General features: G+C 40.9%; 1 protein-coding gene across 1 annotated transcript in view; it reads left to right on the forward strand.

Annotated features, from left to right (window-relative positions):
* Positions 1-11,208, forward strand: part of evplb (envoplakin b) — a 49,174-nt gene that overhangs the window by 33,263 nt on the left and 4,703 nt on the right. The window contains exons 15-21 of the mRNA XM_055152328.1: positions 141-319; positions 2,653-2,791; positions 3,542-3,735; positions 4,683-4,833; positions 4,923-5,006; positions 6,666-6,806; positions 8,932-9,024. Of these exons, the coding sequence (XP_055008303.1) occupies positions 141-319; positions 2,653-2,791; positions 3,542-3,735; positions 4,683-4,833; positions 4,923-5,006; positions 6,666-6,806; positions 8,932-9,024 (981 nt within the window). The remainder of the gene's footprint in view (positions 1-140; positions 320-2,652; positions 2,792-3,541; positions 3,736-4,682; positions 4,834-4,922; positions 5,007-6,665; positions 6,807-8,931; positions 9,025-11,208) is intronic.

Below are 11,208 nucleotides of genomic sequence, written 5' to 3' on the forward strand. Positions count from 1 at the left end.
CATTACTGCTGTACGAATGAACGCAAGCATCAAAAATATGTCAAAAGTCGAAGTTAAGCGTAACAGTTTAACTTCGTAGTGCTGTCTCCACTCAGCTCCACTGGTTTATTTTTATAACCTTGCTTGTTTTTGTCCGACAGAAAACCGCCCAGGCCCTGAACCAGCTGGAGTCGGAGAAGGCGGCTCTGCAGAGGGAGATGCAGCCCGTCATTTCCCAGAAGCCCCTGGGGCCCACGACCTCCACCCTGCCGGGGAAACTCAGCAACATCAACAACAAGATCGACGACGTCAGCGCGCTCATGGACCTCTACAAGAAGAAGTGAGTGTGGAAAAGTTTACAAAAGTATAATCAGACAAATCAAAACAATCTTATACAAGTAGAAGAAATTATTTTAAAAGCGCTGTTCCTGTTTTTAATTCTCCAAAAAACCTGAAAAACATAGACCTAGTTGATTTAGTTTGCAGTCTTTTAAAGTCATTCCTCACTTTCCTTCTTCTTAATTATTTACCGATGAGTTCATAAGCTCTTTGCACAGTGCAGAGTTTTGCGGTTACAGTAACTAGCATGCTAATCGTGCACTTCCTCCTAAAGCGCTTTATAATTAGATTCAGACAGTAAACAGCGGACTTATCTTCACCTCGAGAGCTGCGTCTACATTGTATCAGTACCAGAGGTGGAAAAAGTAGTAGTATGTTTACTTTGCTTAATTCCTACTCAAGTAAAAGTATGAGAACGTCGCACATCAGTTACTTGAGACGAGTGCGTTGGAGGAGCACGGTTTGTCCTAATAAATCTCACAATTTGCATTTAAGATGGTGTGTGGGATTTTTCTCTATACTCAAGTACAGTAAAAGTAAAAGTAACCATCTAAAAATCTACTTGAGTAAAAGTAAAAAAGTACGTAATTTAAAATGTAATTTGAGTAAAAGTTACTTATTTACTTTCAATTGTTTGATGTAAAAACGAATGAGTCATAAATCTAATTCAGCACAAATGGTTTTAATAAACTTTTAGGTGATACAGTGCAAAACTTTGTACATTTTGAAGACACCTGAGCTCACGAACACTTACTAATACTGAGCTCTTTCTTCTTTTTATAGAACTTTATGGAAGTTAGAACTTTAATTGCATAATAAATTTAACAAATTAACAATTTAACAAATTCTGAGTTATATGGTCCAACTCAATATCCAGGCTGGTGCCACCTAGTTCCTCCACTCAATGTCAGTTCTCTCCAGTGACTAGGGCAGGAATCTGAATACACTAGACCACAGGTGTCAAACATAAGGCCCGGGGGCCAGATCCGGCCCTCCAAGACCTTTAATGTGGCCCTTGGGTGATTTTCTACTAAAATATTTTAAATGTTGAAATTGAATTTTTCTTAAAGTTTCAGGTTGTTCATAATATTATAATATTATAATATTATAATAAGAAAGAGTTCATCAATTAAAAAAGATTTCTGTAATAGATTTGCGTTTCTCTGAACAAATATTTGAATTTATTGTTATTTTTGGGGTTTATATGCCATGAGTTTTCTGATCCGGCCCCTTTGGGATCAAAGTAGGTTGGATACGGCCCCCGGACCAAAATGAGTTTGACACCCCTGCACTAGACGGTTCGCAAAAACCCTGAAGTGCGAGTTCAGGCACCAGCCAATCAGCAAAGAGTCATATATTCTGTGTTGTCAGCGATTCCTGAGGTTGAGGATTTAAAGCCACAACAAAGAGAATGTTTGGTGAATTTTATCAAGGGGAAAGACGTTATTGTCCTTCTTCCTACGGGATTTTGGAAAAGGTTAATATACCAGTTATCCCCGTTAGCGGTGCATTACATACGTCACAACCAAATAGCAGCGATTGGTTAAATAAAAAAAAAAGTACCTGCCTACCGTCGAGTGAACGAATCCTAACAGTTTGTACGAAGTGAAACCCACTGATGAATTTGAGGCTACTCAAAGACAAAGACTCAAAGACGCTTTACAGAACATTATTCATTCACTCCACACTCAGTGGAGGTAAGCTACTATTGTAGTCACAGTGGCCCTGGGGCAGACTGACGGAAGCGAGGCTGCCACTGCCCCATCAGCTCCTCCAACCACCACCATCACACACACACACCACTTTTATAGCAATGTGGCTGCCTAAGGACACAAGAACAGTTTTTGCAACTGGCGCCCCCCTGTGGCTCCTGATTTTCCCTGCAGTCTCCTACCCAAATACTGTCCAGGCTGTGATACTAAAAGTCTTTTTTTAACCACTTCTTGTGCAAAGTTAATCTGAAACACAAACATTTTAATCATCAAAACTGTGAAAATGTCAGATGTGCTATATAAATAAGTTTCCTTCCTCTAAATAAACAACAAAAATGCAGCACTGTAACAAAATAATTTAGTAAAATATATAAAAAAATACTCTTGGTGATATATCGATACAGCAGCCCACGATATCAATACTGCATGATCACATTAAACAATACGATATACCAATATTTCAATATTTTCACACATCGCTAGTCAGTAATCAGAGTAGTTTTACAAATACCCACTCATGCCTTACACTATCACAGTTTGTACTTGGTTCTGTCTAAATACAATGTGAGAGCTGCAGTTCGAACATAGACTGAAAATAGACTGACGTGTGTTTTCTCCTCAGAGCTTCGGCGTCTCTGTTCCTGGAGAAGCACATGCAGAAGGTGGACGGGATCGTGTCCGGGTTTGAGGAGAAGCTGGCTAAAGAAGGACCTCTTCTGGACAAACCCACTGCTCTGCAAACACGCACACAGGAACTACAGGTACTTTTACATCCACGCTACAAGAAACATGAGTCAAACCAAGACGATGAAATAAAAAGTTACATGTTTTCGGCTTTTTCTCTTCTGAAACTGATGTCGATACTTTGGCTTTAAATATTTACTGATACTCCAACCAATTCTTTTTGTTTTTTTCCTCCAAACTTTACAAACTCAAAATTAGTTTTGCATACGTAATATAAAAAGGCATTTACTTGTATAAAAGAACAATGTAAATAAAACAGCAACCTCTCAAGGCTCAAAAAAAAAAAACAAGAAACAAAGATTAAAAAGAAAAGAATAAATAAATAAAACTTATTAAAAAATAAAAACTGACAGGAAATGGAATAGTCTTTATTTACATACAGTAATTTAGACATCAAAAGAGAATTTTATATCACCAAATTCTAAGTCAAAGACTGAAAATATAATTTATTTCCTTTAAACACAAACAGAATGTGGCAAAAAAAAAAAAAATCCAAATGTGTAAAAATTGTTTAATATTATGAAACATTTGGGGTAAATTGTCTTATTACACCAATGTTTATCATGTTCGGTATTTTAATTTCATTCATTCAAAAAGAATTTTCCGAAAAAGTGAGCATCAAACCACCATGTCCTTCCCAGTATGCATCGCACGATGACCGGAAGTACGAAGTTCTTGATGCATCTATTAAAGAAGAGTAGAGAGAAATATACAAACCTCTTTCACACTTGCTTCAGACTTACCCGGGTTGTTGACTTGTTGTTCAGGCTTTGAAGAAGGACGCGGCCTCTCAGAAGGAAGAGCTGAACAAACTGGGGAAGGAGCTGGAGCTGACGGAGCAGGCGTGCAACTCCCTCCAGCAGAACTTCAGCGAGTACTGCCCCGACATCCGCCGCCAGGAGAACCAGGTCAAAGCGCTCAGGAACCGCTACAGCAACGTCAACACACAACTGAGCGACAGGTACGTGCAGAAGAACTGAACCAGGACCAACACGGGGCAAAGAAACAAGAACGAATCAGAGTGGAAAGTGACGGGTCTCAGAGACTGGTCCCAGTCTCAGTCCTGGTCTGGTCCCGGGCTCAATCCTGGACTGGTCCTTGTCTCAGTCCCGGTCTGGTCCTGGCCTCAGTCCTGGTCTCAGTCCTGGTCTCAGTCCCGGTCTGGTCTCGGTCTCAGTCCTGCTCTGGTCTCGGTCTCAGTCCTGTTCTTGTCCCAGTCTGGTCCTGGTCTCAGTCCTGGTCTGGTCCTGATGTCAGTCGCGGTCTGGTCCTGGTCTGGTCCCGGTCTCAGTCCTGGTCTGGTCCAGGTTTCAGTCCTGGTCTAGTCCCGATCTCAGTCCCGGTCTGGTCCCAGTCTCAGTCCCAATCTCAGTCCTGGTCCTGGTCCTCGTCTGGTCCCGGTCTGGACCCGGTCTCAGTCCTGGTCTCAGTCCTGGTCTCAGTTCCGGTCTGGTCCCAGCCTCAGTCCTGGTTTTAGTCCCGTTCTGGTCCTGGTCTCAGTCCTGGTCTCAGTAGTTCTGGTCCTGTTCCCTGTCCTGATCTCAGTCCTGGTCCTGGTCCTAGTCTGGTCCCGGACTCAGTTCTGGTCTGGTCCAAGTCTAAGTCCTGGTCTCAGTCCCGGTCTGGTTCTGGTCAGGTCCCGGACCTGGTTTAGTCCTGGTTTAGTCCTGGTTTAGTCCGGCATTGCAGTTTAAGTCACGGTCATTATCCATTTTTTCCATTATTATTTTAAACAAAAAATCAAAAACTGAAAAAATAAATCATTATCTGTTTTTTCATTTTGTTTTTAGAGACAAATAATGAAAAAAACAGTTAATTTTTCATTTTCTTATTTTTGGTTTTATATTGACAAAACGAACAAACGAACGACACACAGATTCTACACTAACCCGATTCCTTATTTTCCAGGTTGGGTCTCGTGCAGGAGGCCACCAACAAAATCCAGGACTTCCAAAACGCCAGTCAGTCTCTGGATTTCTTCCTCATCAATCTGCCCAACAACTCGGTGAAGCCCACGGACGACTCGGCTCAGATCTCGGCCAAACAGTACTCCCAGATGGTGAGCGTGTGCCGACGAGTAAAACTAACGATAAAAGTAAAAAAAAAAAAAACAAAAAAAAACGATGTGTGTTTGTGTTTCACGCGCAGAGAGTCGTGGAGGACATCAACAGGAAGTCTGCGGATCTAAACCGAGTGCAGGATCTGTCCCGGGATCTGCAAAACCTCCTCAATGTGAGTCCAAGTCCAAGTCCAAGTCCAAGTGTGTTTGTTAAGCCCAGGGTTATATTGACTGAGTTTACTGGAGCTGAACCAGGACTAAACCAGGACTAAAACAGTTCTAAAACAGGACTAAACCAGGACTGAACCAGGACTGAAGCAGGTCTATACCAGGTCTAAACCAGGACTAAAACAGGACAAACCAGGACTAAAACAGGACTAAAACAGGTCTAAACTAGAACTGAACCAGGACTAAAACAGGTCTAAACAAGAACTAAAACAGGACTGAACCAGGACTAAAACAGGTCTAAACTAGAACTGAACCAGGACTAAAACAGGACTGAACCAGGACTAAAAGAGGACTGAACCAGGACTAAAACAGGTCTAAACTAGGACTAAACCAGGACTAAACCAGGACTAAAACAGGACTAAAACAGGTCTAAACCAGGTCTAAACCAGGACTAAACCAGGACTAAAACAGGTCTAAACTAGGACTAAACCAGAACTGAACCAGGACTGAACCAGGACTAAACCAGGACTAAAACAGGTCTAAACTAGGACTAAACCAGAACTGAACCAGGACTGAAGCAGGTCTATACCAGATCTAAACCAGGACTAAAACAGGACAAACCAGGACTAAAACAGGACTAAAACAGGTCTAAACTAGAACTGAACCAGGACTAAAACAGGTCTAAACCAGAACTAAAACAGGACTGAACCAGGACTAAAACAGGACTAAAACAGGTCTAAACTAGAACTGAACCAGGACTAAAACAGGACTGAACCAGGACTAAAAGAGGAATGAACCAGGACTAAAACAGGTCTAAACTAGGACTAAACCAGGACTAAAACAGGACTAAAACAGGTCTAAACCAGGTCTAAACCAGGACTAAACCAGGACTAAAACAGGTCTAAACTAGGACTAAACCAGAACTGAACCAGGACTGAACCAGGACTAAACCAGGACTAAAACAGGTCTAAACTAGGACTAAACCAGAACTGAACCAGGACTAAACCAGGACTAAACCAGAATTGAACCAGGACTAAACCAGAACTGAACCAGGACTAAACCAAGACTAAACCAGGACTAAAACAGATCTAAGCCAGGACTGAACCAGGACTAAAAAAGGACTGAACCAGGACTAAAACAGGACTGAACCAGGACTAAAACAGGTCTAAACTAGGACTAAACCAGGACTAAAACAGGACTAAAACAGGTCTAAACCAGGTCTAAACCAGGACTAAAACAGGTCTAAACTAGGACTAAACCAGAACTGAACCAGGACTTAACCAGGACTAAAACAGATCTAAGCCAGGACTGAATCAGGACTGAACCAGGACTAAAACAGAACTAAAACAGGTCTAAACTAGAATTAAACCAGGACTAAAACAGGTCTAAACAAGGACTGAATCAGGACTGAACCAGGACTGAAACCAGGACTATGGGACTACTTCATGTTGACAATATGAAAGTTGAACATTAGTGTTTCTTGCACTGCTCCTTCAGACATGTTTTAGTTTGTCTCATTTTGTCATTTTTGAAAATACCAGTATGTTTTGTTTTGTTGTTTTTTTTTTATTTTTTTATCATTTTACTTTTTCCCTCCTTGCACCGCCCGATGTCCGTACCACATGATTTGTACCTGACTACTGTGTGTCACTTTAATCTTACAGACGTACGAGGCCAAGTCCAGCACTTACCGGGAGACTCTGTATGGTCCAGAGGAGGAGGACGACGAAGACGATGAAGAAGAGCAAATACTTTCTCTGAACAAACGCCAGCCCTCCAACATGGCTCAGGCCGTTCAGAAACAGGTACGCGCAAAAACTTTACCACACCAAACCAAGCCAAGTCATGGAAATCCTGGAAAAGTCATGGAATTTTAGTGTCTCTTTCACACAACTACAGCGTTCTGTTAAGTTCTCATTAGACTATTATGTTTATTTCCAAACATGTGCATTTTGTTCAAAAGAGACAACAATAAAAGCACTGATAATATTTTGAATGTTTAAAAACTATAATCGCAAACCATAAGGTGAGCGGAAAGAGTTAACATTTCGTATTTAGCCCTTTAAAAGATGCTCAATTCTACACATGTTGGTGCTGTAAAGTCATGGAAAATTCACTTCAGGTCATAAAAAAAGAAAAGTCATGGAAAAGTTTTGAAATTTTGTCAGTGAAAAACACACACACACCACATTCATACAAGGAAATGTGGGTAAAGTGTCTTGTCTTAGTCTGGGTATCAATAAGAAGCTGCCGATACGATACATACCTCGATACAGTGCAGTTTCAGTTCGATACGACAGGGGTGTCAAACTCATTTTGGTCTGGGGGTCGTATCCAACCGACTTTGATTCCCAAAAGGGGCCGGATCAGAAAACTCATGTCATATAAACCCCAAAAATAACAATAAGTTCAAATATTGGTGCAGAGAAACACAAATCTATTACAGAAATATTTTTTAATTGATGAACTCTTTCTTTTACAAAATATTATATTATCAGGAACAACCTGAAACTTTAAGAAAATCCTGCACTCGGCTCCACTTTCTCACTTTGGACATTTTTCTGATGAGGGTGTCACGGTCAACAGTCAAAACGATCGTCCTTTAAGAGCGTTTGGAAAGAGACAAGTCTTCATTTGTGCTGCTCTGGTGGGAGGGGCCACGTACAGAGACGCTGGAGACGCTGCTGTGATAAACACCACAGAAAATTAACAATATTTTAATAAAAAATAGAATTAAAATATTTTAGTAGAAAATCAGCCAAGGGCCAGATTAAAGGTCTTGGAGGGCCGATCTGGCCCAGGCATGTTTGACACCTGAATACGTAATTTGAATACTTTGGATTACTTGGTTTTTACTTTAGTTTAGAGAAGCACAAGACGAGATTACAGAGGACATCATAACCGAATTTAATTAAAATATTATTGATAGAAGAGGAGGCGACATGTCCGCACAGCATGGTTTAGTCCTGGTTTAGATCTAGTTTAGACCTGGTTTTAGTCCTCTTTTAAGTCCTGGATTAGTCCTGGTTTAGTCCTGGTTTAGATCTAGTTTGGACCTGGTTTTAGTCCTGGTTTAAGTCCTGGATTAGTCCTGGTTTAGTCCTGGTTTAGATCTAGTTTGGACCTGGTTTAGATCTAGTTTAGACCTGGTTTTAGTCCTGGTTTAAATCCTGGATTAGTCCTGGTTTAGTCCTGGTTTAGACCTGGTTTAGCTCATGTTTAGACCTGGTTTTAGTCCTGGTTTAGACCTGGTTTAGATCTGGTTTAGACCTGGTTTTAGTCCTGGTTTAAGTTCTGGATTAGTCCTGGTTTAGTCCTGGTTTAGATCTAGTTAGGACCTGGTTTTAGTCCTGGTTTAGACCTGGTTTAGATCTGGTTTAGACCTGGTTTTAGTCCTGGTTTAAGTCCTGGATTAGTCCTGGTTTAGTCCTGGTTTAGACCTGGTTTAGCTCTAGTTTAGGCCTGGTTTTCGTCCTGGTTTAGTCCTGGTTTAGACCTGGTTTAGCTCTTGTTTAGACCTGGTTTAGATCTATTTTAGACCTGGTTTAGACCTGGTTTAGTTTCCAGCAAGGAGTGGAATTACCGAAAAAATAAATAAATAATAAATAAATAAATAAATAAATAATGATGTTTAATTGAATTATCACAAGGATCATTACCCACAAACTACTGAAAGGATGTTATATTTTTCATGGTTATCGATGGTTTTGGGGGGATGATTTGAAAATTGGGAAATCAAGAAGATTAAACACTGACAGAAGTTAGAAATTCAACATTGTAGGACTTTTAGTGCTATTTAAAGACTTAAAGAAACATTTTACTGTCAAACATCAACACAACACTCAAATTCTGTCTTTAACTCGTACTACTGACCTCATTTTACAAGGTTCCATTATCAACTTCTGTTATTCTCTTATGTTTCTTGCACAGGAAAGGGATTTGTTGAACCTGTATTCTGAAGTATCTGCCAAGAACAGCCAGCTCCTCCAGCAGCTCGGCACCACAAAGAACATCAAGGCCAGGGTATGTCTCCAAAACAAACGCGACGACTGCACAATTTATGACAATTTTAATAGAAAAATCTTGTTATGCCTGTAGTTTAGAGCTCTACAAACATGTTCTGAAATGCAAGATTCTTGTATTGCTTAATCATTACTTAATCAAGTTAAAATCTAGTGTTATCGGAACACAAACATTTCTAACACCATTTCCAAATTAAATAATAGACTTGATACTCTGTACCTATTTTGATACCGTATTTTTCGGACTATAAGTTGCACTTTTTGGGGGAAATTTGTTTTACAAAGTCAGAGACCAGGAACTGACATGTCATTTTGAAAGTCAAGTTCTAGTAAAAACAATAGAAGAGAGAACAACAGACTGTTAACGTCACATATGAACAGTTCTTCAGATAAACTATAACATAAACAACAGAACACAACAAGTTTAACAAACTCTCCATCTCACTCCAAATCACTAAATCCATTCAATTCTTCATAATCCGTGTATCATTCGTTCATTTGTTTTTCAATATAAAAGCAAAAATAAGAAAACGAAAAATCTGCTGTTTTCTTCATTATTTGTCTCCAAAACCAAAATGGAAAAACAGATAATGATTCGTTTTTTCAGTTTTCAATTTTGTGTTTAAATGAAGAATGGAAAAAACGGATAACGGCCTTTTCCTGTTTATGTGACTTGTGTGACTGCGATGCCAGACTTTTGTACTGCATAAGGACTGAACCAGAACTGATCCAGGTCCGAGACCAGACTGGGACCAGACCGAGACTGAGACCGGGACTGAGACCGAGACCAGGCCGGGACCAGACCGGAGGTTCAGAGCCCACGGCAGGGCCGGAGCTTGAAGCTAAGGCTCGGACCCCGCGGAGGCTCGGAGTCAAAGCTCGGAGTCCACTCTGGTCCCGGTCTCAGTCTTGGTCTGGTTCCGGTCTGGTCCTGGACCTGGATCTGTCCTGGTTCAGTCCGTATGCAGCGCAAAAGTTCGGCATCGCAGTCACAGAAGTCACATAAACGGGAAACGGCCGTTATCCGTTTTTTCCATTTTTCATTTAAACGCAAAATTGAAAACTGAAAAAACAAATCATTATCTGTTTTTACATTTAGGTTTTGGTGACAAATAATGAAGAAAACTGTTGTTTTTTGTTTTCTTATTTTTGCTTTTATATTGAAAAACGAATTAACGAATGATACACGGATTCTTCATCCTCGGTGTCATTTCTGAGCAACTCCGTGACCTCCGGAGGTAAACAGAGCGCCGCTTCCTCTTCTGTGTCGCTGTCGTCAGACTCAGCATCAGTTCCAGTTAGAATTATTCGGGTCTTTCTGAATCCCGACAGGATGGTTTCGGTGTCACTGAAGTCCAGGCTTTGTCCATCCATCCAGTGACTTCCAGGAAAGTTGCATGGTGCATCCTCCCGGTGTCACAAGTTTCTCACTCACTTCAAACTTTCCTTCTGCTGCTCGATTACCATTTTTGGATGAATATTTCAGTACTTCCAGCAGGACATTGACTCTTTCTGCAGGAGAGAAGTGACAGTGGTACAGGAGGAACAGGAGCAGCAGATACTGACACACAAGACTAGAGCCTCTCGCGGCTTCAGTGTGAAAACTTTAATATATAAGCCGCACCAGAGTATAGGCGAGTTTCATTGTTGACAAAAGCGCGCGTTGCATGCTGGGAATTATTTTGGTCGGCGGCAATAAACACTAATTCAATATGACGGACGGAGCGAGAAAGCACGTAAAGGGTATTGATCCCAGTTATTTATCCACTCTAACGGCAGAGGACCCAAGACCATTTGACCAGAAATTGGTCATAAGCATCGATGGAGCCAAATCACCCTTTTCAACCCCGACAAAGCCTGGACCAAACCAAATTTCTGGTCAGAATCACCAACTATCTGGCTAAATATTCACTTGGGCGATATCCACAATGACTTGGTGGAAACTCCTGGGCCATTCACAGCAGAAAAGATGAAAACCTCCAAGAGTCTCGATGTGTTGTTGAACTTGTTCGAGTCCAAGGTTTGCTCGGATCTTCTACATTTGCTCTGAGGATGTCTGAAAGCCATTTAATTCACCGTTAGCGGTTCTTTTCACTCAGAATACGAAAAAGACATTTTCCTTCTTCCGTGCTTCTATTTGTGCATCCGATAATGCAGCAGGAATTTACCATTATCGAGGATAAAT

Source organism: Boleophthalmus pectinirostris, unplaced genomic scaffold (genome assembly GCF_026225935.1).
Source record: "Boleophthalmus pectinirostris isolate CB_2022bp ecotype Guang Dong unplaced genomic scaffold, ASM2622593v1 HiC_scaffold_17, whole genome shotgun sequence".
NCBI classification, from domain to species: Eukaryota; Metazoa; Chordata; class Actinopteri; order Gobiiformes; family Gobiidae; genus Boleophthalmus; species Boleophthalmus pectinirostris.